The sequence below is a fragment of the Schistocerca cancellata genome, chromosome 10, assembly GCF_023864275.1.
Source record: "Schistocerca cancellata isolate TAMUIC-IGC-003103 chromosome 10, iqSchCanc2.1, whole genome shotgun sequence".
Classification (NCBI taxonomy): Eukaryota; Metazoa; Arthropoda; class Insecta; order Orthoptera; family Acrididae; genus Schistocerca; species Schistocerca cancellata.
In genome coordinates, this window is record NC_064635.1 from 79,573,175 (window position 1) to 79,594,829 (window position 21,655).

At 38.5% G+C, this 21,655-nt stretch overlaps 1 protein-coding gene across 1 annotated transcript in view; it reads right to left on the minus strand.

The window, feature by feature from the left end:
* Window positions 1-21,655, minus strand: part of LOC126106753 (peroxidase-like) — a 143,959-nt gene that overhangs the window by 47,903 nt on the left and 74,401 nt on the right. The window contains exons 3-5 of the mRNA XM_049913125.1: window positions 18,544-18,793; window positions 7,878-8,083; window positions 1,230-1,406 (exon numbers count right to left, since the gene is read on the minus strand). Coding sequence (XP_049769082.1) covers window positions 1,230-1,406; window positions 7,878-8,083; window positions 18,544-18,793 — 633 coding nt within the window. The remainder of the gene's footprint in view (window positions 1-1,229; window positions 1,407-7,877; window positions 8,084-18,543; window positions 18,794-21,655) is intronic.

Below are 21,655 nucleotides of genomic sequence, written 5' to 3' on the forward strand. Positions count from 1 at the left end.
ATAGAAATAAGCTGCAGGGACCATGTCCCCAGTTTTGTTTTTTACCAAAAAATCATGAACATGCGTTGAAGTGTGAGTGGAAGAATTGTCATTACCATAAGTGGTTTTGCCACATTTCTGGTTGTTTTCTTCGGATTGCTTCACACAAACAATGTATAACTTCAAGGTAGTATTCTTTATTGACTTTATGACCAGAAGGTAGGAACTCATGATACACTATCACATTGTAATCAAAGAAAAAAGTGAGAAGAACCTTCACATGTGTTGAAACTCCTTGAATAGTTTTTTGTTCTTGGTTCTTCACACAGTTTCCATTGGGGTGATTGGGCCTTGGTTTTGATATCAGATCAATATACCTATGTTTTGTCACCTGTTCACCCACAAGCTGCTTTCCAAATCCTAGATCATTGTCGACTTCATTCAGTAACTCCTGAGTGATGTCTACATGATTTTGTTTCTGGTCAAAATTCAACAATTTCAGAACAAATTTTGCTGCTAAATATTTGATGCCCAAAACATTCAAAAATTGCTTGGAATGAGCCAAAGGATATTCCAACATCATCAGCAACCTCTCTGATGGTAATTTGGCAATTTTCCAGAACCATTTTCTTTTCTTCCTCCAGATTGTCATCAGTAATTGATGTGCTAGGGTGTCCAAGGCAGTCGACGTCTTCAATGTCTTCTCAGCCCTCTTTGAACTCAACAGCTACAGTAATATTTTGAATGTGGTGCTGCACTTATTCCATTTTTCAAGTAAAATTTAATGCAAATTCTTTGATCCAGCTTTTTCTAAAGTAAAAATTTGCCAACCACTCAAAAACTTATATAACCTTTTTGAGTGTCAACAATAAACTAAATATTAAAGCCAACTGAAAATGCAATTGCATGCCAGGAATGCATACATGTACCAACAACATAAAAAATTTGAAAATCGGATGCATAAAGCCCACAAAAATCCCTATTATTTTTTGATCACACCTTGTGTAAGGCAAAGTACAATGCCAGTGGTCACAGGTCTAATACACTCACAGGTAAGTATCACAAGATTTGCTGCATATGTGAGTACAAACAAATGGAAAATATTATTTCTGTTAGGCACATTTTGTTCTCCAAGACTGTGGAAACTGCTATCTCCTCCTTGTTAGAATTAAACTGGGTCATTATAAATTTTGTTCTCAAAATTCGTGTAACATTGAAATTTGTAGAAAAAGGAAGACAGTACTACTCACTATATCCAAGCCAGTCAGAACTAAGTGCAGTATCATGTGCTATTAGCTGCCCATACTGCATTACCAGCAGAGTATTTGTTTCATCATCAAAATCACCAGTGGGCAGTAAGTGCTGTCTGAGAATTCTGGGATTTGGCAACTCTTTGCCGGTTACTGACTTCTTTGGTGCATTGATACCTGCCAAGGAGAGAGAAATATCATCATCATTCTAAAGGTTACATTAAAACACAGGGCTCCAGAGAGCTCAGGAATGGTTAATATACTTTACAGAACTGACTCAAAGTTGTTACTTCTGCCAGTTAATGTAAAACTTGAATTTTATACATCACTGAAGGCTCTCCCATGTTATACAATTTATGGAATGCATTGTGTGAATGAATGAATGTAAATGAGAATTCTTTTGCAACTGATTTTTATTGTTAACAATTAATACCATTAAGGAGTTAATGTACTGGGGAATAAATGAATACATGTAGAAATTCCAAGATCTTTGAAGAGATCTTTGTAACACATATGGTTATGTACTTTACAAAGCTCTCTTAGTGCTTGGTTTAGCTTGTGTTGGATGGTACACAAGCTGTCGGGTTGGTGCGTAAGTTAGTAACACTTTCCATAAGTTTAATAAATACAACAGGTACACATAACAGCAGAAACATTAGTCATCAATAATATATTCTCCTTCACTATTTACAACAGTCTGTCAATGCTGGTGTAAGTTTTTGATTCTATGCCTGTAGAAATCATGTGGGTTTGTGATAGAGAACTTATCGAGCCATGTTCAGAACATATTTTCATCCAACAAAGAGGTTTTGTGAAAGTTGTTCAATAAAGAGTGGAAAAGGTGAAAATCTGAGGGTACAACATCAGGTGAATAATGGAGGTGTGGAATGACTTATCAACAAAACTCCTGTATAATGCATTTTTGCAGTCTAGCAGAATGCGGGTGAGCATTATCATGGAGTAGACTCACTTCTCACAGTCTTCTTGGTTGTTGTTCTTGGCCTGTGTCTGCAAAACATCTCAATTGTTGACAGTAGATGTCTGCAGTATTGGTTACACCTCAGAGAAGAAATTTATAGTACACCATGCTGTGGCTGTTCGACCAGATGCATAACACTATTTTTGTGGACATGTGCAGGTCTTTCATGGTGAACTGCCGCTTTGTTTGGGCTCAGCCACTCCTTTCCTTTCCTTATCTTAGTGTGAAGACACCATTTCTCATCATATGTGTAGATGTGGGATAGGAATGGTCAGTGTTGTTCACAAGCAAATTCATGATGAGCAGGCAGAGATGCACATATGGCAACCCACTGATTTTTGTGATTTTTGCTTAGAGCATGTGGTACCCAAACACCTGATTTTTGAACCTTCCTCATTGCATGCAAATATCACATTTGCCAGTTCTCAAGTACACTGATATGGATCATTGTGGTTTAATGCATTTAAACGATCTTCATCAAACCCTGAAGGTCTTCGTGAATGTGGAGCGTCGCTAATGTCGAAACATTTTTGTCGCTGGTTTGATGCAGCCCAACATAAATTCCTCTCCTTTGCACAGCTCCCTCTAGTACAATGGAAGTTATTTCCTCTGTCTTTCTCTACTGTTTTTACCCTCTACAACTCTCTTTAGTACCATGGAAGTTATTTTCTGATGTCGTAACTCATGTCTTACCATTCTGTCCCTTCTTCTTGTCAGTGTTTTGCATACATTCCTTTCCTTGTTGATTTTCCAGAGAATCTTCTCATTCCTTACCTCATCAGTCCATCTAATTTTCAACATTCTTCTTATCCCCATATTCAGTGCAAATGTTTCTTGCTGCCTTTGCTGCTGTCACCCGACTATTTAACTCAGACAGACGAATATGTTAGAAATGTTTTGATATCTCCACTTTTCTAGTGTCCACAGCTTTACTCTCTATCTCCAAATAACAAAATGTCAATGTGTAAACTCAAATGGCAATCTTTAAGTACAAGTAAAACATGAAAATCGATAAATAAATCCATAGGAAAGGGAATACCAACATGCAAAAGAAATACGCTATGAACTTATGCTCAACCTAATATGTAGAAGCCTCAATTCAGCAGTGTTTGCTATTCATATGATTGCACCCGTTTGTAAAAAGAAGGCAACCAAATCAGTCTGCTAGGGCTATTTCCATTCAATTATGGTGCACAGCATTATATTCTATGGCACTATGGCAGTGAGACTCATGCAAATAGTTTGTCTCTTTCATTCCGTTTATCAGAACCATGAACGGATCTCATCCCAGACACTCCAAGAGAATTTGTCAAACAGTCTGGAATCCTCACAAAGACATATGAGTATATTCTCTCAGTTATTTTATTCATTGTAAAAAAAAAAAATTAAATGTTATACAGACTGAAAAGCGTATAGAATGAGTATGATGCATGTAATAACTGGGATTTGCATAAAGAGATAAAAATCCTCAGCACTGTACACAAAGGAGTGAATTACTCAAACATAAAGGTATAAATAACTCACATCAAATCTGTTGGTGGTCACCAACTCTGCAGTGATTTTTTTTATCTTCCTCTGTAGTGATCCATCTGAGGACAAGTCGATAGCAGATCTCCACTGTCACGTCTTTCCCATTTGCTCTTAACTGCTCTGTAGGTCTATCATCCCATATATTTCTTAATTTTCCATGTGTATCTTAGTTGTGATTTTTGTTTAGGTCTCTTTCTGTGAACATGCTGTTCAGCAGTTGTTTCCAGAGACTCTCAGGTCTCATTAAATGGCCAATAAATGGCACTCTTTTTTTTCACAACTAACTTCTGCAAGCTTCTCTTCTTACCCACTTCTTTAATTAAGAACTTCTTCACTTGCAATCATGTCACTCCACTTTACTTTGAACATTTGTCTATAGCACTTGACCAATGAAGAATTTAATTTATTCTCTCCCTCAGTTGCCAGAGTCCAGGATTCACAACCACTAATGTGCCACACATTTTAGCATCATAGGAGGTGTGTGAGAAAAATAATAAGAGTGACAACACTGCAAGCAGTCTGGCAATTCTGTGTTGTTCTACTTGTGTAGGCCACTGTGTTCATCACTCCCAGATACTCAGTCCAAGTTTCAGCTCTGTACAGTCATCATGTGACTGTTGAGAGTGCAATTACTGAAGTTGTGTTTTTGATATGTGTTATGAAAATGGAATTCAGAGCAATGTTATGCCATCAAGTTTTGTGTTAAACTTGGGGAATCCAGGAGAGTGACCTTTGCAAAGTTGAAATAGGCCTATGGGGAACATTCCTTAACAAGAGCACAAGTTCTTCCCTGCCATAAATCATTTTTTGGAGGCCGAGAATATGTTGAAGATGATGAACCTAACTCAGGGACACCTTCAACTTAAAAAACTGACAAAAATGTTGAATGCATGTGTGCTCTTGTTAGATCAGACCAATGTTTAACAATAATGATGATGGGTGATCTGTTAAACTTAAGCCCTTTCACTGTACATCAAAATTCTGCACATGCAAAAGGTTTTTGCCAAAAAACCTCACAACTGAGCAGAAGGACAACAGACGTGTGCATTGAGAAATAGCCAGTGACTCCAAATGGTTCAGTCATCTGATCATAGATGTTGAATGGTGAGTTGATCTGCTTTTCTGACAGTAGAGCTTCAAGCATAAAGAATTTGTTCTTCCAGGTCAAACTGTCAACAAAGTGTTTTACAAATATTTCCTTGAAAGCTCCAAGAAAAGGGTGAATCAAGTGAGACTTGATATTGCAGGTATGTGGATGCTGCATCATGACAACACACCATTTCACATGGCCACTTCCATCACAGAATTTTTGCTTTCAAAAGGCATTCTTGTTGTTTCACAACTCCCCCCCCCCCCCCCCCCCCCCCTACCAACTTGTGTTCACCTGATGTGAGTCCTGGTGACCTTTTACTTTTCATAAAATAGAAAGATGTCTCAAAAGGATTCATTTTGAAACTCTGGAAAACATTCAAAAGAAGGCGAATGACATATTAAAGGCCCTACCTATTTAAAACTTTCAGTGCTGCTACTGAGACTAGGAATGCTCTGGTGTACAGCAGCCAAAGGGTGATAATATTGCTGTGTGAAAAAGATTAAAATAAAATAAAATCAGTCTCATTAATTTTCTCACACACCTCATATAATACTTAATAAGTTCTGAGGTTCCACTAATCACATCCATACTTAAACTTAAAATCTGTGAATTCAGTTAACATGATAAATGAGAATTTGTTTGATATTATGGTGAAATGAATATAGTAAATGACATGCTGTCACTGCAGTACCCTACACCATTTGTCAATAAATTGTAATAACACAGCAGTTGTACCATTATGTAAAAGTTTGTCATTGTTACTAACATTATACCATATTATTAGTATTGCATTATTCCCAACTATTGCTCTAAAAATCAGGCTGTAAAGTCATATCTGCATTTAATAATTTATAATGTATCCATAACATGTGAAACGTTCTACATCTGCACTAACCACTTACAATCAATTATTCAAAATGACAGTAACAAGCGCATTATTTATTTTGCTGCCAACCAGTTTCAACCCACAGTGGGGTCATCTTCAAGGCAATTTACACCATTTGGTCACACAGGCAGGGTTATGACTGCAGCGAGTGACCAAATGGTGTAAATTGCCCTGAAGATGACCCCATCGCAGGTTGAAAACGGTTAGCAGCAAAATAAATAATGTGTTTGTGACTGTCATTTTGAATAACTGATTATAAGTAAATTAATCACTGTTTATCTCCATACAACTGTGTTGTCTAAAAAAAACACTTACAGCATGGATTCACAAAACATGGAATTAAAAAATAATGGTAGTTACTTAGTAACAGGCCATACATAATTACTTTCAGTGTTTTCTTTACCTCTGTCAAGGTGTACAAAGAGTACTTTGAGAAGTTCACAGAATCACCACCAGATGTCACCACTAGTGCAAGAAGGTTCTCAGATAATAATGGGTCATTATATAAGAGCAAACTCATGCCACATCAGTGCTCTGGGTGGAGACCTGGGATTCAGATGTCTCTCTGTTGTTGTTTCCATGTAGTGGTTTGTAAAGATTTGAGCAGTGATTAAGTACTTTGTAGACGTGTATGAAAGCAGAGGAAAGTCACACCCATTTTCAGGACACACTGAAGGACTCTGCTCCTATATATTCAACTGTTGATTAGTGGACATATGTGTATAAATTTTGTCAGGACAGCTTAGAGATGATCTGCACAGTAGTCAGCCAAGATGTGCAGCTACCCCAGATATTATTGCACAAGTGCATAAAATGGTCATTGACAATTGACAATTGAAATTGTGAGAAATTACTGAAGCTGTAAGGCTGTCACCTGAATGGACATATAACATTTTAACAGTGCAGTTGATATGAGAAAATCATCTGCTAAATGGATACCACAACCATTAATGCAGCATCAGAAACACATCAAAATGGAAATGTTGGAACAGTGTTTGACCTGTTTTCAGAGCAACCAACAATATTTTTTGTGTCAGTTTCTGACTAGAGATGAAAATTGGGTCCACTAGTACACCCCACAGACAAAACAACAGACAAAGTAGTGGAAACATTTTGATTCACCTCCAGCAAAGGCAATATGCTTGGCCAGAAAGATCATGGTGTCAATTTTCTGGGATGCAAAAGGGATTCTGCTGATAGCTTGTCTTCCCACTGGTCAGACAATTGCAGGATAATACTATATTAATCTCCTGGACAAACTACAGCAAAAGCTACTTGGAAAAAGGTCAGGTTTGGTAAAGTCATCTTTCATCAAGACAATTGCACCCGCACACAAGTGTCATTCCATGGCAAAAATGTGGGAACTAAGATAAAATTTGTTCCAGAACCCATGTTATTCATCTGATTTGGGTTCATCAGACTTTGATCTCTTCCCCAAAATCAGAATTTTCCTCAATGGGCATAGATTTGCTTCCAACAAAGAACTGACAGCAGAAGCTGACAGGTATTTTGCAGGCCTGGAGGAATCTAATTTTTGAGATGAGACCAAGGCATTCAAACTTTGCTGGACCAAGTTCATTAGTGTACAGGAAGATTACATTGAAAAATAAAATAATCCACTGAGGTGAGTAACTGCTTTCTATTCTGTTACAAGAACTTTTAGAACTACCCTTGTACCTCAACTTGATCAACTTTTTTGAAAATGATATATTAAGAGTGATTGAATGAATGAGTTTTATACAAGTATTTATTAAAGGTTTTTGTGAACAAGCATTTTTTTTCTAATTAAGGTAGCAACAGACTTCATCCAACAAGAAACTGAGATTCTATATTGCAAGAACATGTTGCAGTATTACTTCTTCTCTGCCCAATTTGACTGTCTAATTTTCATACAATAGTTAAAGAGGATTTATAATTAATTTGAGCTTGTGCTCGGACTCAGCTTAACTGTGGTTATGAAATACTTTACAAAAGTAGGAGAACTTTTTCTTAAAATTGTTAGAATTTATTGCTTTCAATTGTTATAAATTATCTTACACCACATTTCATGAGTCATTAATATGTATCATTTAAAATTTTGCTTTGTAATACTAAGTAAAACTATATATATATATATATATATATATATATATATATATATTACCACTCTATATATATTACCATCACGAAAAATTGAGCTCACAAGCCGTGGGTAAACAGTCTCAGTCATTCCCCAAATTGGATGCTGCAGGTTGTTACATGACCCATTATATGTTCTGTAGATGGCAGACACATTGCAAGTTGGACTTTGTGGAATATGGGATGGATCTGCTGGTACCTGAATATCAATGAGAAGATCACCCACTTTGTCTCGGGATATGTTAAACCTGTGAAAAAAGAAATTTGTCTGTGACAAATAATATCTGTAATATCATCAGAATCTAAGGCTAAAGATGCAACTAACACTTTCTGTACTACAGTTACTAATGACCAAGTAAAATTCAGTATCCACTTTGAGATTTGCCTACACCAGCTAAATGGATACTATCAAACTGGAAGGAAAGTGTAACATACATTTATTGAATGTCAGGACCACCTCTTATTTTCTGTAACATGGTTTTCATGAGTTAGTCCCACTAAGCCTGAACAAAAGTAGTGCTCAGACTTATTATTTTCACACCTTTCCAAAATGCTTTCTGAAGCAACTGAGATGCCTCAGTAGCAGCAGACCACAATACCACAACTCAGACAACTGACTGCTATCAAAAGTTGGTTTTTAATTAATATTAATTAATTAAAAGACAAAAATACACCAATAATTTTCAAAACACTTTGCCTTCACAAAATCTGATTATAGACTTCTACTGTCCTACACAAATGGAGTTATTTGGTACACATAACAACTAGATTCTTTTCAGCCTTTGTTTTAAGAGTGCTGTAGTCAGCGCCTGTTCTAGAATATTTTTCAGTACAGGCACCCACTCTTTTCCCACTTTCCCCTTGCTTATTCCCATCGATATAAATTACCCCTACTCAGACAATATTCACAGTATACAAGTCTTGCATTTGGGTGTCAGGGGTGATCAGCCATACTGATTGTACTATGTTCTGTACAGAAATCTTACAATTGTGGCACCCCTGGCACCCATCTCAGCTTGGTGCCCCAAGCGACAGCTTGTGTCGCTTGGCCCTAAAACCAGTCCTGTTTGTTGTAATTCTTTTCACGTGTTTTTAGATCTGCTTTCCTAATGTCATATCAGTTCAGTAAACATAGTTACTATGGCAACATGTCATGGATTGCATGGTTCCTCCCGCCAGAGGTTTGAGTCCTCCCTCAGGCATGAGTGTGTGTGTTGTTCTTAGCATAAGTTAGTTTGAGTAGTGTGTAAGTGTAGGGACTAATAACTTTAGCAGTTAGGTCCCTTAGGAATTTACACACATTTTATAAATATTATTTACATATTAAAACAATGGCAGTCTGTGGGAGAATCTAATTTTTATTATGATGCACTTCATCTTGCAACAAATTGACCTTCAGCTCAATTTAAAATTTGAATTAAAAGACATGTTTTTATTATGATGTATGGCTTGGCTGATGCCATAAGAATGATGTCATGGACCATTGTTACAAAATTAGCTGCTTTACTTGAAGTTGGGCAGAGTGATGGGCTGTTGGTCTGACAATGGCAGCGATGAACATATGTCTACATCTACATCTACATCCATACTCCGCAAGCCACCTGACGGTGTGTGGCAGAGGGTACCTTCAGTACCTCTATCGGTTCTCCCTTCTATTCCAGTCTCGTATTGTTCGTGGAAAGAAGGATTGTCGGTATGCCTCTGTGTGGGCTCGAATCTCTCCGATTTTGTACTCATGGTCTCTTTGCGAGATATACGTAGGAGGGAGCAATATACTGCTTGACTCCTCGGTGAGGGTATGTTCTCGAAACTTTGACAAAAGCCTGTACCGAGCTACTGAGCGTCTCTCCTGCAGAGTCTTCCACTGGAGTTTATCTATCATCTCCGTAACGCTTTCGCGATTACTAAATGATCCTGTAACGAAGCGCGCTGCTCTCCGTTGGATCTTCTCTATGTCTTGTATCAACCCTATCTGGTACGGATCCCACACTGCTGAGCAGTATTCAAGCAGTGGGCGAACAAGCGTACTGTAACCTACTTCCTTTGTTTTCTGATTGCATTTCCTTAGGATTCTTCCAATGAATCTCAGTCTGGCATCTGCTTTACCGACAATCAACTTTATGTGATCATTCCATTTTAAATCACTCCTAATGCGTACTCCCAGATAATTTATGGTATTAACTGCTTCCAGTTGCTGACCTGCTATTTTGTAGCTAAATGATAAAGGATCTATCTTTCTGTGTATTCGCAGCACATTACACTTGTCTACATTGAGATTCAATTGCCATTCCCTGCACCATGCGTCAATTCGCTGCAGATCCTCCTGCATTTCAGTACAATTTTCCATTGTTACAACCTCTCGATACACCACAGCATCATCTGCAAAAAGCCTCAGTGAACTTCCGATGTCATCCACCAGGTCATTTATGTATATTGTGAATAGAACGGTCCTATGACACTCCCCTGCGGCACACCTGAAATCACTCTTACTTCGGAAGACTTCTCTCCATTGAGAATAACATGCTGCGTCCTGTTATCTAGGAACTCTTCAATCCAATCACACAATTGGTCTGATAGTCCATATGCTCTTACTTTGTTCATTAAACGACTATGGGGAACTGTATCGAACGCCTTGCGGAAGTCAAGAAACACGGCATCTACCTGTGAACCCGTGTCTATGGCCCTGTGAGTCTCGTGGACGAATAGCGCGAGCTGGGTTTCACATGACCGTCTTTTTTGAAACCCATGCTGATTCCTACAGAGTAGATTTCTCGTCTCCAGAAAAGTCATTATACTCTAACACAATACGTGTTCCAAAATTCTACAACTGATCGACGTTAGAGATATAGGTCTACAGTTCTGCACATCTGTTCGACGTCCCTTCTTGAAAATGGGGATGACCTGTGCCCTTTTCCAATCCTTTGGAATGCTACGCTCTTCTAGAGACCTACGGTACACCGCTGCAAGAAGGGGGGCAAGTTCCTTCGCGTACTCTGTGTAAAATTGAACTGGTATCCCATCAGGTCCAGAGGCCTTTCCTCTTTTGAGCGATTTTAATTGTTTCTCTATCCCTCTGTCGTCTATTTCGATATCTACCATTTTGTCATTTGTGCGACAATGTAGAGAAGGAACTACAGTGCAATCTTCCTGTGTGAAACAACTTTGGAAAAAGACATTTAGTATTTCGGCCTTGAGTCTGTCATCCTCTGTTTCAGTACCATTTTGGTCACAGAGTGTCTGGACATTTTGTTTTGCTCCACCTACCGCTTTGACATAAGACCAAAATTTCTTAGGATTTTCTGCCAAGTCAGTACATAGAACTTTACTTTCAAATTCATTGAACGCCTCTCGCATATGATGTGTATCACTCGAGTTGGAACTCTATTTTAGTTTTAAATAATTATGTAGTGCCAACAGTGGTGGCATCCACACTGATGTGATTCAGGCATATGTATTTCTTTGAGCTGGATGCTATTGCAATAAAGAAAACAGGCAGAATTATCAGTGGTCAAATAATGGAGTCCCCCAAAGTTCCATACTGGGTTCAGTTCTGTTTTTACTACATTTAATTGATTTCAATACAAACATTAGTAAAAGGAAACTACATCAGTTTGCAGATGACATGAGCATCTTAATTACAAAAAGTATCAAAGAAACATTTGAAAAAAGAACATTAAATTTCCTAAAAAGAACACAGCAGTGTAGTTTTCAACAACCAGTTTCATTGTAAACCAGAAAAAAAACTTTTGCAGAGAAATTAACTACCCACAATAGGACCCCAAGTAATACTCATACTGACATAAATGGACATGCAATTAGTAAAATAGAAAGAATGAAATTTCTCTGTGCATGGATATGATAGAACTTAAAATGGGATAGATGTAAACAGACAACTGAGTAAAACATCTTTCATAACACAAATACTAAGAAATTCTACATCAAATGATGATCTCAGGACTGCATATTTTGCCTATGCTCACTTGGTACTGAAATATAGTGTAGTATTTTAGGGAAAGTGTGGAGCATGTTTGAAATCATTAAGATTACAGAAAAAGATAATTTGACTAATCAAAGTGGTAGACAAAGAGCTTCATGCAGGTAGCCATTTAGAAAAAATAAAATTCTACTACTTATAGATATTTATATACTATGGAATGTAATCATTATAAAATAAAAATCCATGTATTGTCTGTAATGAATATGTACACAGCTACTACACAAGAAAAATAAATGAAGTACATTTTTCAACAGACAAATACAACACTATTACAAAAAGGCATACTCCATCCTCCTAGCATCAGCTTGTACAAAACTTTACCCACATCTGTGAGAACACGAATGGACAGGAACAGTTTCAAGTCAACCATGAAGGATTACTTGGTCAAGCACAGGTTCTATATAATGAGGGAGTTTCTAAGAAAAAAACTTGTAGCAGCAATTAAGATTGTACTTGGAAAGTGTACACATCAACATATACATCTACGCTTTGCAAGCAACCTTATGGTGTGTGACAGAGGGTATTTGTGAGCCAGTGTCTCTTCCACCTTTTCCTATTCCAGTTGCATATGGTATGTGCAAATAATTATTACTGGTATGGTTCCACGTGGACTCAAATCTAAATTTTATCTCCATGGTCTTTTCATTAGCTATGCATAGGAGAAAGCAATATATTGGTTGACTCTTCTAGGAATGTACACTATTGGAACCTCTACAGTCAACCAAATCATGACGCAGAACACCTCTCTTGCAGTGTCTGCCACTGATGTTGGCTGAAAATCTCTGTGATGTTTTCGCACTAACTAAATGAATATGTAAGGTAATGTGGTATTCTTCTTTGGGTCTTCTCTATTTCCTGCATCAATCCTATCTGGCACAAATCTCAAATTGATGAGAAATATTCAAGCATTGGTCAAATGAATGTTGTGTAAGTTACTTCCTTTGTTGATGGACTACGTTTCCAGAGGATTCTTTCAGTGAATCTCAGTTTTGCATCTGCCTTACATCCAGTTAATTTAATGTGGTTGCTGCACGTCAACTCACTCTGTAAGCATATCCTAAACATTTTATGGAAGTAACCACTTCCATTGATTGTTCTGTAATCATGTAAACTTACAGTAAAGGGTCTTCTTGTCTATGTATTCACAGTACATTAGTTTTTTTGTGTTGAGAGTCAATTGTCATTCTGTGTACTAAGCATTGATCCTGTCCAAGTTTTCCTGTATTTCACTGTAATTTTATAGCATTTTATAGCATTCTACGAGGGCTATCCACAAAGTACATTATGTTTTGGAATTAAAAATAAATAAAGTATTGGAATTTTTTTTTATTATACACAGATGAAAGCCACACTTAAATACTACTTTTCTACATAGTTGCCATTTAAATTAAGGCACTTATCGTAGTGATGGATGAGCTTGGAAATTCCTTCATCGTAAAAGTCGGCCGCCTGCGCCTTCAACCACATGGTTACTTCTTCTTGAAGCTGTGTGTTGTCATCAAAACGCTGCATAGCCAACCACTTCTTCATTGCTGGGAATAAGTGGAAGTCACTTGGTGCCAGGTCAGGACTGTGTGGTGGATGAGGAAACAACTCCCACTTAAAAGATTTGAGAACATCACGAGTGGCATTTGCCATGTGGGCCCAGGTGTTGTCGTGAATCAGCAAGATCTTTGAGCCCAACTTTCCCCTGCACTTGTTTTGTATTGCTCTTCTGAGGTTGTGTAGAGTTTGGCAATACCTTTGAGAGTTTATTATAGTGCCTCTTTCCAGGAAATCTACAAAAATCACACCTTTTCTGCCCCAAAAGACAGTCACCATCACCTTCCTTGCCGACATTATCTGCATGCATTTCTTGGGTTTTGGGGGGGGGGGAATTTGTGTGCCCCCACTGCATTGACTGCAATTTTGTCTCACAGTTCACATGCTTAACCCATGTTTTGTCACCAGTAATTATGCGATTGAGTAATGAGTTGCCATCTTTCTCGTAAGCGTCCAAAAAACGTTAACGCTGCAGCCATTCGCTGATTTTTGTGAATCTCTGTCAACATTTTTGGTATCCATCTTGCACAAAACTTGTGGTAACCAAGCTATTTGGTAATGATTTCGTGCAACAAACTTTGTGAAATTTGTGGAAAACTCATAGAGAGTTCTGTTATTGTGAAATTACAGTTTTCATGGACCACGGCATCGACTTTTTCGACAAGTTCGGCAGTCACTATGCTAGGTCTTCCAACTTCACTCTTCATTGTGAACATTATTTCTGCCATTTTTAAATTTTATGACCCATTGACACACTCCACCTTCAGTGATTATGTTGTCCCCATACACTTCACAAAGCTGCCGATAGATTTCTATCGGTGTACAGTTTTTGCAGTCAGAAACCTTATTACAGCATGCACTTCACACTTCACAGAATTTTCAATTAATGCTGACATTTCAAACTGTCACAGTAACTCAACGGAGTACAGCACGAACCTCTCACTAGCACGGCAGGATGCCGACTGAGCGGGGAATGCCATGACATCAAGATGGCCGCGCTAGCCCCGCCCCTAACTGACACAAACGAAAACGTAATGTACTTTGTGGATAGCCCTCGTATATACAACAGTATCAGCTACAGAAATGCTGATGGAACTTCTGATGTTATCTTCTATTTCTTCTATATATGTTGTGAAAAATAATGGACCTATAACACTATGTTGGGATACACCTAAAGTAACTTATATGTTTGATGACTTGTTCCACTTCATTGCAATTTATCATGTAAATGATCCATGGGACATGATACCAACTAACCAACTCTCCATTGAGAATGACATCCTGTTCTGCTTGATAGAAACTGTTCAGTCAAATCATGCAGTTGGTCTGGCATCCCGCATGCTCACATTTTGTTCCTTAAGCAGCAGTGTGGAACTGTATCAAATGCCTTCTGAAAGTCAAGGAACATGGAATTCAACTAGGCACCTGTATCTACCACCTTCTGCATCTCATGGATGAACAGGGAAAGCTGAGTTTTGTACAATTGTTGTTTCTAGAATCAATGTTGATTTCTACAGAGGAAATTTTTGGTCTCCAGAAACATCATACTACATAACATAAACCGTGTTCCAAAATTCTATAATATACTGACATCAGAGATATAGGCCTATATTTCCATACATCTCTTCAATGATCTTTCTTGAAAATGAGAATGCTCTGTGCTTTTTTACAACCATTAGGATTGCTTTGTTCCTCTAGGGACCTACAGTACACAGCTGCTAGAAGTGGGGTAAATTCTTTCACGTACTCTGTGTAGAATCAAACTGGTATTCCATCAAGTTCAGTGGCCTTTCCTCTGCTAGTCAATTTCAGTTGCTTTTCTATCCCTTACCCCTTTTCTATTATTTTGATATCTGTCATGTTGTTGTTTGTGTGACAGATCAATAAAATATTGTGTAATATTACTTCTTGAAAATTATGTGTGTAAAAGATCAAGAAACGTATATAGTGGCTAAAAATAGTCCAGTTTCTTTTGTACACTTTGCAGTTGTAGAGTTACAGGATCAATTAATAAACACATAATGCTATCCCAGGTTTTGGAACTAATAGTTCCTCCCATAGATAAGAGAATGGGAGAAGTTGAGGAATTTAAGAAGAAGGGACAAATATCCAGATCCCAGGATGAGACAGGCTGTCTGCACACATACATCCACAGTCCTGATGTTTCACCTCTGGAAGGTAAGTACTGGTAGCAATTCTGGCTCATATTTTTATAGTTTCCTCGAGTGAACACTACTTTAGATAGGATGTCCTACTTACCTTGCCCAACCCAGATAACTTTTTGTCTAGAAGCAAAATAAAACATGTATGAAGCCAAATTTGTCAAGCTACCATGGGACCTTAACCAGAATGACTGCCTCATCCACTTGCAGGAGTGGCCAGAAAATAAGTGGAAATACAAGGACAATGCACATTAGTCATTCAATCAGCTGTCTTAAATTGGAGCTCATCCACTTGCTGGAGCTGACAGTAAGCAGATGGAAATAAAAAAAAGCTGTGCACTGATCATGTAGTCAACCATCATCTGTTGAAGATTTGTATGAGTACATTGTACACAATGAGGAAAAGGTAGAAATATTACTCACCTACGTAGAATGTAAGTTAGCAGAACAGTAACTGCAATAAAGCTTTCTTACTTAATTACAGATACAAGCAGTATGCCTAGTGTTGTACCTTTAAATAATATGTTGCGTATATCCTCCATAAATGAGTAGCAATTGCTAACATCTCTTCATTGGTGTACCTTGTACTCACACAAACCTTCAACTGAAGTGACTAATTGGAAGTCCAGTGTGCAGCTTCCTTGGTTTGTTTTTGTCCACAGTCAGCTTCAACAATGCACTGTCCACAAACATCATTGTCCACTGATAGGTGGTGCTATACACTAGATTATTGGAATGGATTGCTGCTAGGTGGTACTGTATTGGAGGGGAATGTGAGGATTTGCTCATTCAAGCACTAGTCAGCATATGAGAAGCTCAGCACAGTACATGAATGGTGAGCTTACAGGCATGTGCTTAATCTGTGGAATAGCTGAGTGCAGTGGATGAGCTGCTGGACACATTTGTCAAGAACATTTTCCAGAGAGATGTCAACTGTGCCACAGTTTGTTTGCACATCTGCATCAAAATCTGAGGGAGCATGGGTCATTTAGAAGTGATAGGGCTAGTGAGGGCAGCCCACAATTGGCACATTTGATCACTAGTGAAGAAGGATGCAGTGTACACCAGCCTAAGCAGCAGCATACTTGGCATTGCCTTGGACTTAAGAATGTGCTGTAGCAGTATCCAGTGTGTTTTGAATGCCAAGTTCTTACACTCCTTTCATCTCCTAAGGGTGCAGTTATTGCATCCTGAGGATCATTCTGCATGGATGCATTTTTTGCAATGGTTTCTGCAACAAAGTGGCCAAGATGTGAATTTCCCAGCTTATGTGTTGTCCATTGATGAGGCCACATTCACTGGGGGTAGCATACATAATCACCACAGTGAGCTCTTATGGGTACCAGGAACCCCCCCCCCCCCCCTAGGTGTATGGCACAATGTGGCTTAATGTCACTTTACAGTTAATGTGTAGGTGGCTTTGGTCAGTGACTGCATAGTCAGGCTGTACCTTTTACAATTCCACTTGACTGCCATGAGTTATTAGACCTCTCTGAAACAGGTTGTTCACAGCTTGCTTGAAGATATATCAGAAAATGTGAGGTGCAGTGTGTGGTTCCAACATATGGGCATCTGCTTATTTTGGACTGGCTTTTCATAGGAATTTGGAGAGATCATTCCTACACTGACTGACTGGGCATGATGGACTGGTTGGCTGGCTTCCACACTCACTGGATTTATCAAGCCTTGATTTCTTTCTGTGGGTAGCCATGAGATCCTCATGTATTGCGATCCTGTGAAGTCTGAATTGGATCTCACTGCAAGAATCATCTGTGCAGTTTGTAATGGTACTTGAATTACATAACCATTACGGCACCTCACCTCAACCTCTTAATACCAGCAATATTCTACTATGTTTCTGTAAAATAGTTAACATATTTCTGTGACAACATTCAGATTTGATTTCATTAATGTAGAGGTACTTTGATACACCAATATGTTTATATTGCAATGATATTATTCTAATGTGTATTCTTTCTTTTGTCACTATGATCTTTGACGTACTTGTAATTCTGATTTTTGGTCGCGTAAGTGGCTATTAGAGAGTCAAGCCTTGGTCATCATGTTGAAAAGATGCAAATTGTAGTCAGTTTATGAAATGTGAACTTTAACAGTGAGGAAGATATTTTCAAGTATGTTTTATATCGTGAAGTGATGTTGCAACAAAAGTAATAAAAAAGAAGTGTAACTTAAATTCGGAGTGCTGATTACTATTTTACATCACCATTGTCTTAACTTGGAATCTTCAAGAATGGTTTATAAAACACATCTATAAAACTTTTGAATATCGCAGAATAACACCTAGGCCTCTTTGCATCCAAGCTTGGAATCATCACTTCCTAGATTTTCGACGATTGAGCTATGAGTTCACAACGAGACCAGCGTGGGAAACACGAAAAGATGAGTGCCTGGTTTATCCATTATTTCAAGAAATGACTTTATTAACTGTGCTCTAATGGTACCTGCCACATAATATAACTTTGTTGTTGCCCGAAAATGCAATATTTAGCAGCGTGAGCAACACTACAATCATAATTAATTTTTGACCTTTGTTGTAGTAGGGTTGTTAGAAGTTGCTACAATCAAAGAAGATCCTGGTGAATTTGAGCATCTCTGGCAATCAGTTCTCCATTGGTGTCAAGCATCTCCGGCAATCAGTTCTCCATTGGTGTCAAGCATGCATGGCATCTGATGGTACAAACTTATAGCATTTGTTGTAACAGGAGAGCTGTAATCAAGTCATATGCGATGTGTACACATTGCATCCAACAAATTTGTCAAATGAATCACTCTCGTGTTTCCTTTCCAATCTTTGACCTCTGCTACATCTTACCACTGGCACTTGTGGTCATGGGCTGCTATGAAATTCTCAATCATTATGATGAGCCCCACCTTCACTAGAAGTTTGTCACAATGTTTCTGGGTCACTCTGTGTGTGTGTGTGTGTGTCTAGATATATGGTGCCAGTTGATGAATTAACTGACTGAGTAGAGAGAGAGAGACTCACTTGTGCACCAGGAGGGTGGCCAATGCGGTGACATTGGCAAGGTCTTCTAGCGTGTCCATCACGTGTTGCTTCTCAGAATCAGAGGCCTCATTGGTGAGGTAGTGGTGGTACTCTGGTGTGGACGGTGGCACATGCAGGCGCTGGGACACCCACCGCTCATGGTCCTTCACCTTCTCTGCCAGCTTGGACCCCCTCTTCAGTCCACGCTGCACCACATCCCACAGTTCAGAGTCACTCACATTCAGCTCACCTGTAATAACAAGCCTGCATCACCACTACTTACCCAACACAGTGTATAAGCTGTGACATTGATAAAGAGCACCTTAACACAAAGGTGAGAAGTTTAACTTGGCCATAGCAAACAACAAATCACTGAGTCAGCGACTGTCGTGGCACAGTCATCGAGACACTGGGCTCGTATTTGGAAGGATAGGAGGTCGTATTCCCATTCAGTTATCTGGGATTAGGTGCTCTTTAGTTACCCTAAGTTGTGCAAGGCAAAAACTGAGATGGCTCCCTTCAAACCATCTAACACCAACTATATAATTTATTATTACATGTGTGTACAACATAAATAATCTTTATATGTTTCTACATTCAGAGCTGGAGTACTGTAATTAATAAATTGGACTTCACAGTTATTTTTTGTATCATATTAAGTCAAACAATGCAAAATGGGGTAATATAGCATGCAGTGGTTAGGTGCATCATATAGCTCCACAATATCGAAGAAGAAAGCAGCGGCTTCTAACACAAAATGTACAAATTGTAAGAGAAAACTTGAATTTTTAACAGAGTCAAAACAAGAAGTTTGTTTAGTTTGTGATAAATATGAAAAAGACTGAAGTTTCATACAGGTCTATATCTTGCTTGTACTGGAGCCATTCAGAATTTAGTGGTTAGGATGGTGCACATACATTATTACTCAAAATTATTTTGCTGTTGAACTTGTAGGTTGTTAGGCATGTTTATCTGTACACAGACTTAAAATAACTGGTTATTCAGACAGAAGACTGCTTGACCTTGATACAGTTACATGTATTGATTTCTGAGTGCAGGTAATTGTGGACATCAACCATAAGCAGTGTTTCCAAGAGGTTCATAAGCATTTTGCAGGTTAGGAAGACCATTACAAACCTAACTACACAATGCAAATCTAATTCTAATATTTTTATTTACTTACACTAGTGCCTAAATCTAAAGAATATTCAGTAGATTTCAAACAAGCTGTCTTAACAGCACTGATTCAAGGCCAAACTCAGACCTTCGTTGCAGTGTTTGGCTTCTCACAACAGCTTGTGAATGTCTGGGCAATAAGTGGTGACCTACAGGTAAAACATGGCTTGAAGGTCTATGTTTCAACAGTTAAATGTCACTTAATAGCTAGATCTAAATGCCAGGTGACCTTCTCAAAATCCTATGATAAGTGCAGGAAATAGGAAGGCAAGACTCTGATTTGCTAAGAAGTACTCATCGAGGACCACTCCAGACTGTTCAAAAATTCTGTGGAGTGATGAAATCAAGTTTAATCTCTTCTCCTCAGATGGGGTACAGCATGTTCGATGGCCAAAAAATAAAAAGAATGACAGAAAGTACCAAGTACCCACCATGAAGCATTGAGGAGAGATTACCATGGTGTAGAGCTGTTTCTTACGAAGTGGTGTAGGTCCTGTCATAAAAATTCGCAGGGTAATGGATAGTCAAGTATGATAAAATATCAGCAGACCATATGATACCTCACGGAAGATAAAATGTGCATCACAACTGGCAATTCCAACATAACAAAAATCCGAAGCACATTTCTGGCCATGTGAAAAAAGTTCTGAAGAAGCACAAAGCAAAGGTATTCAGATGGCTAAGCCTAAGTACATACTTAAACCCCATAGAACATGGGGTGAGCTAGACAGATGCATTTGCACCAAGAACAAAGTTTTCTTCAAGAACTGTGTGAGCAATGGAAGAAGATTCCCCAGGAGTGACTGGCCAAACTCATGTAATCTCTGCCATCCAGACATGCAGTAATACATGCAAAGGGCTATGCTACCAAGTATTAAGCCAAGAACATCTCGGATCAAGACTTCATTATTGTTTTTCATCTGTTCGGTTTTAACAAAGTACTTTTGACCCTATGCAATTTGTTCACTTGATTGTAGCAGGCTTACCAACTTACGGGATAACAGTGTGAAACTTCGAATTGTTATTACAAATTTAAGGTTTTTATTTGAGTCACCCTCGTACAAAAGCAAACTTCATCTGAATTTTTCTTGACTAACTGAAAAACTGCGGCAAACGTATTCAAGTACAATACCAAACTACATGAAATGTCCCACAAAAAGGTCCCGTTCATTTTTCTGTAGGACTAACAGTTTGCACATAGTGAGTGAGAGAATATGAAAATCTCGCATGTGGTATTTGAAGACATTGCAGACTGCATAAAACTCAGCAGTAGAGGTAGCTGAGTTACCATGTCTACATCCTATTTTAGGTAAGGAGATGCAAAACTGTTGGAAAGAATACTGGATAAATATCTGAGAAGGTTAAAATTCCAGGCAGGTAGACGGAAATGCAGGGAACAATAAGGTACCTTACCTGTATAGCAAGCGAATAACCCTTCTCCAGTCATGTTTTCAGTTAAGAGAGTGAGTTACAGAGACATATTAAAAATTATATAGAAAAAATGTTTGCAGGAAGGAGTCAGGAGTCAGGAGTCAGTTCCAATAGTTGACAAAACTGCACTATCGCCAAATGTTTTGGCTGCACCTGTTTGAAGGGCTTTGGTAAGTGAACTTACTTGGCCGTCTGACTACCACTACCCAGCAGTTTTTCCCATTCTGTGTGGCCGCCACATCTGCTGGAATTCTTGTCACGTTTTTCAAGCTTAAATCACACTGGAACACACTAAAGTGGTGCGTAGCCTAAATCGTGAATCGGAAATTCATCAGACTAGCGTTTCCCGAAATTTTAAAGTCCCTCAGGAACTTCACAGCAATGATTTCCAAAAGCCAGTGGCTGTTCCAGCAAATACAGAGGCACCAGCTGCTTTGCTCCACTATCATTCTCTGACAGGTCAATCTCACGATTAACCGATGCAACATACATTGTTGGAATGAGG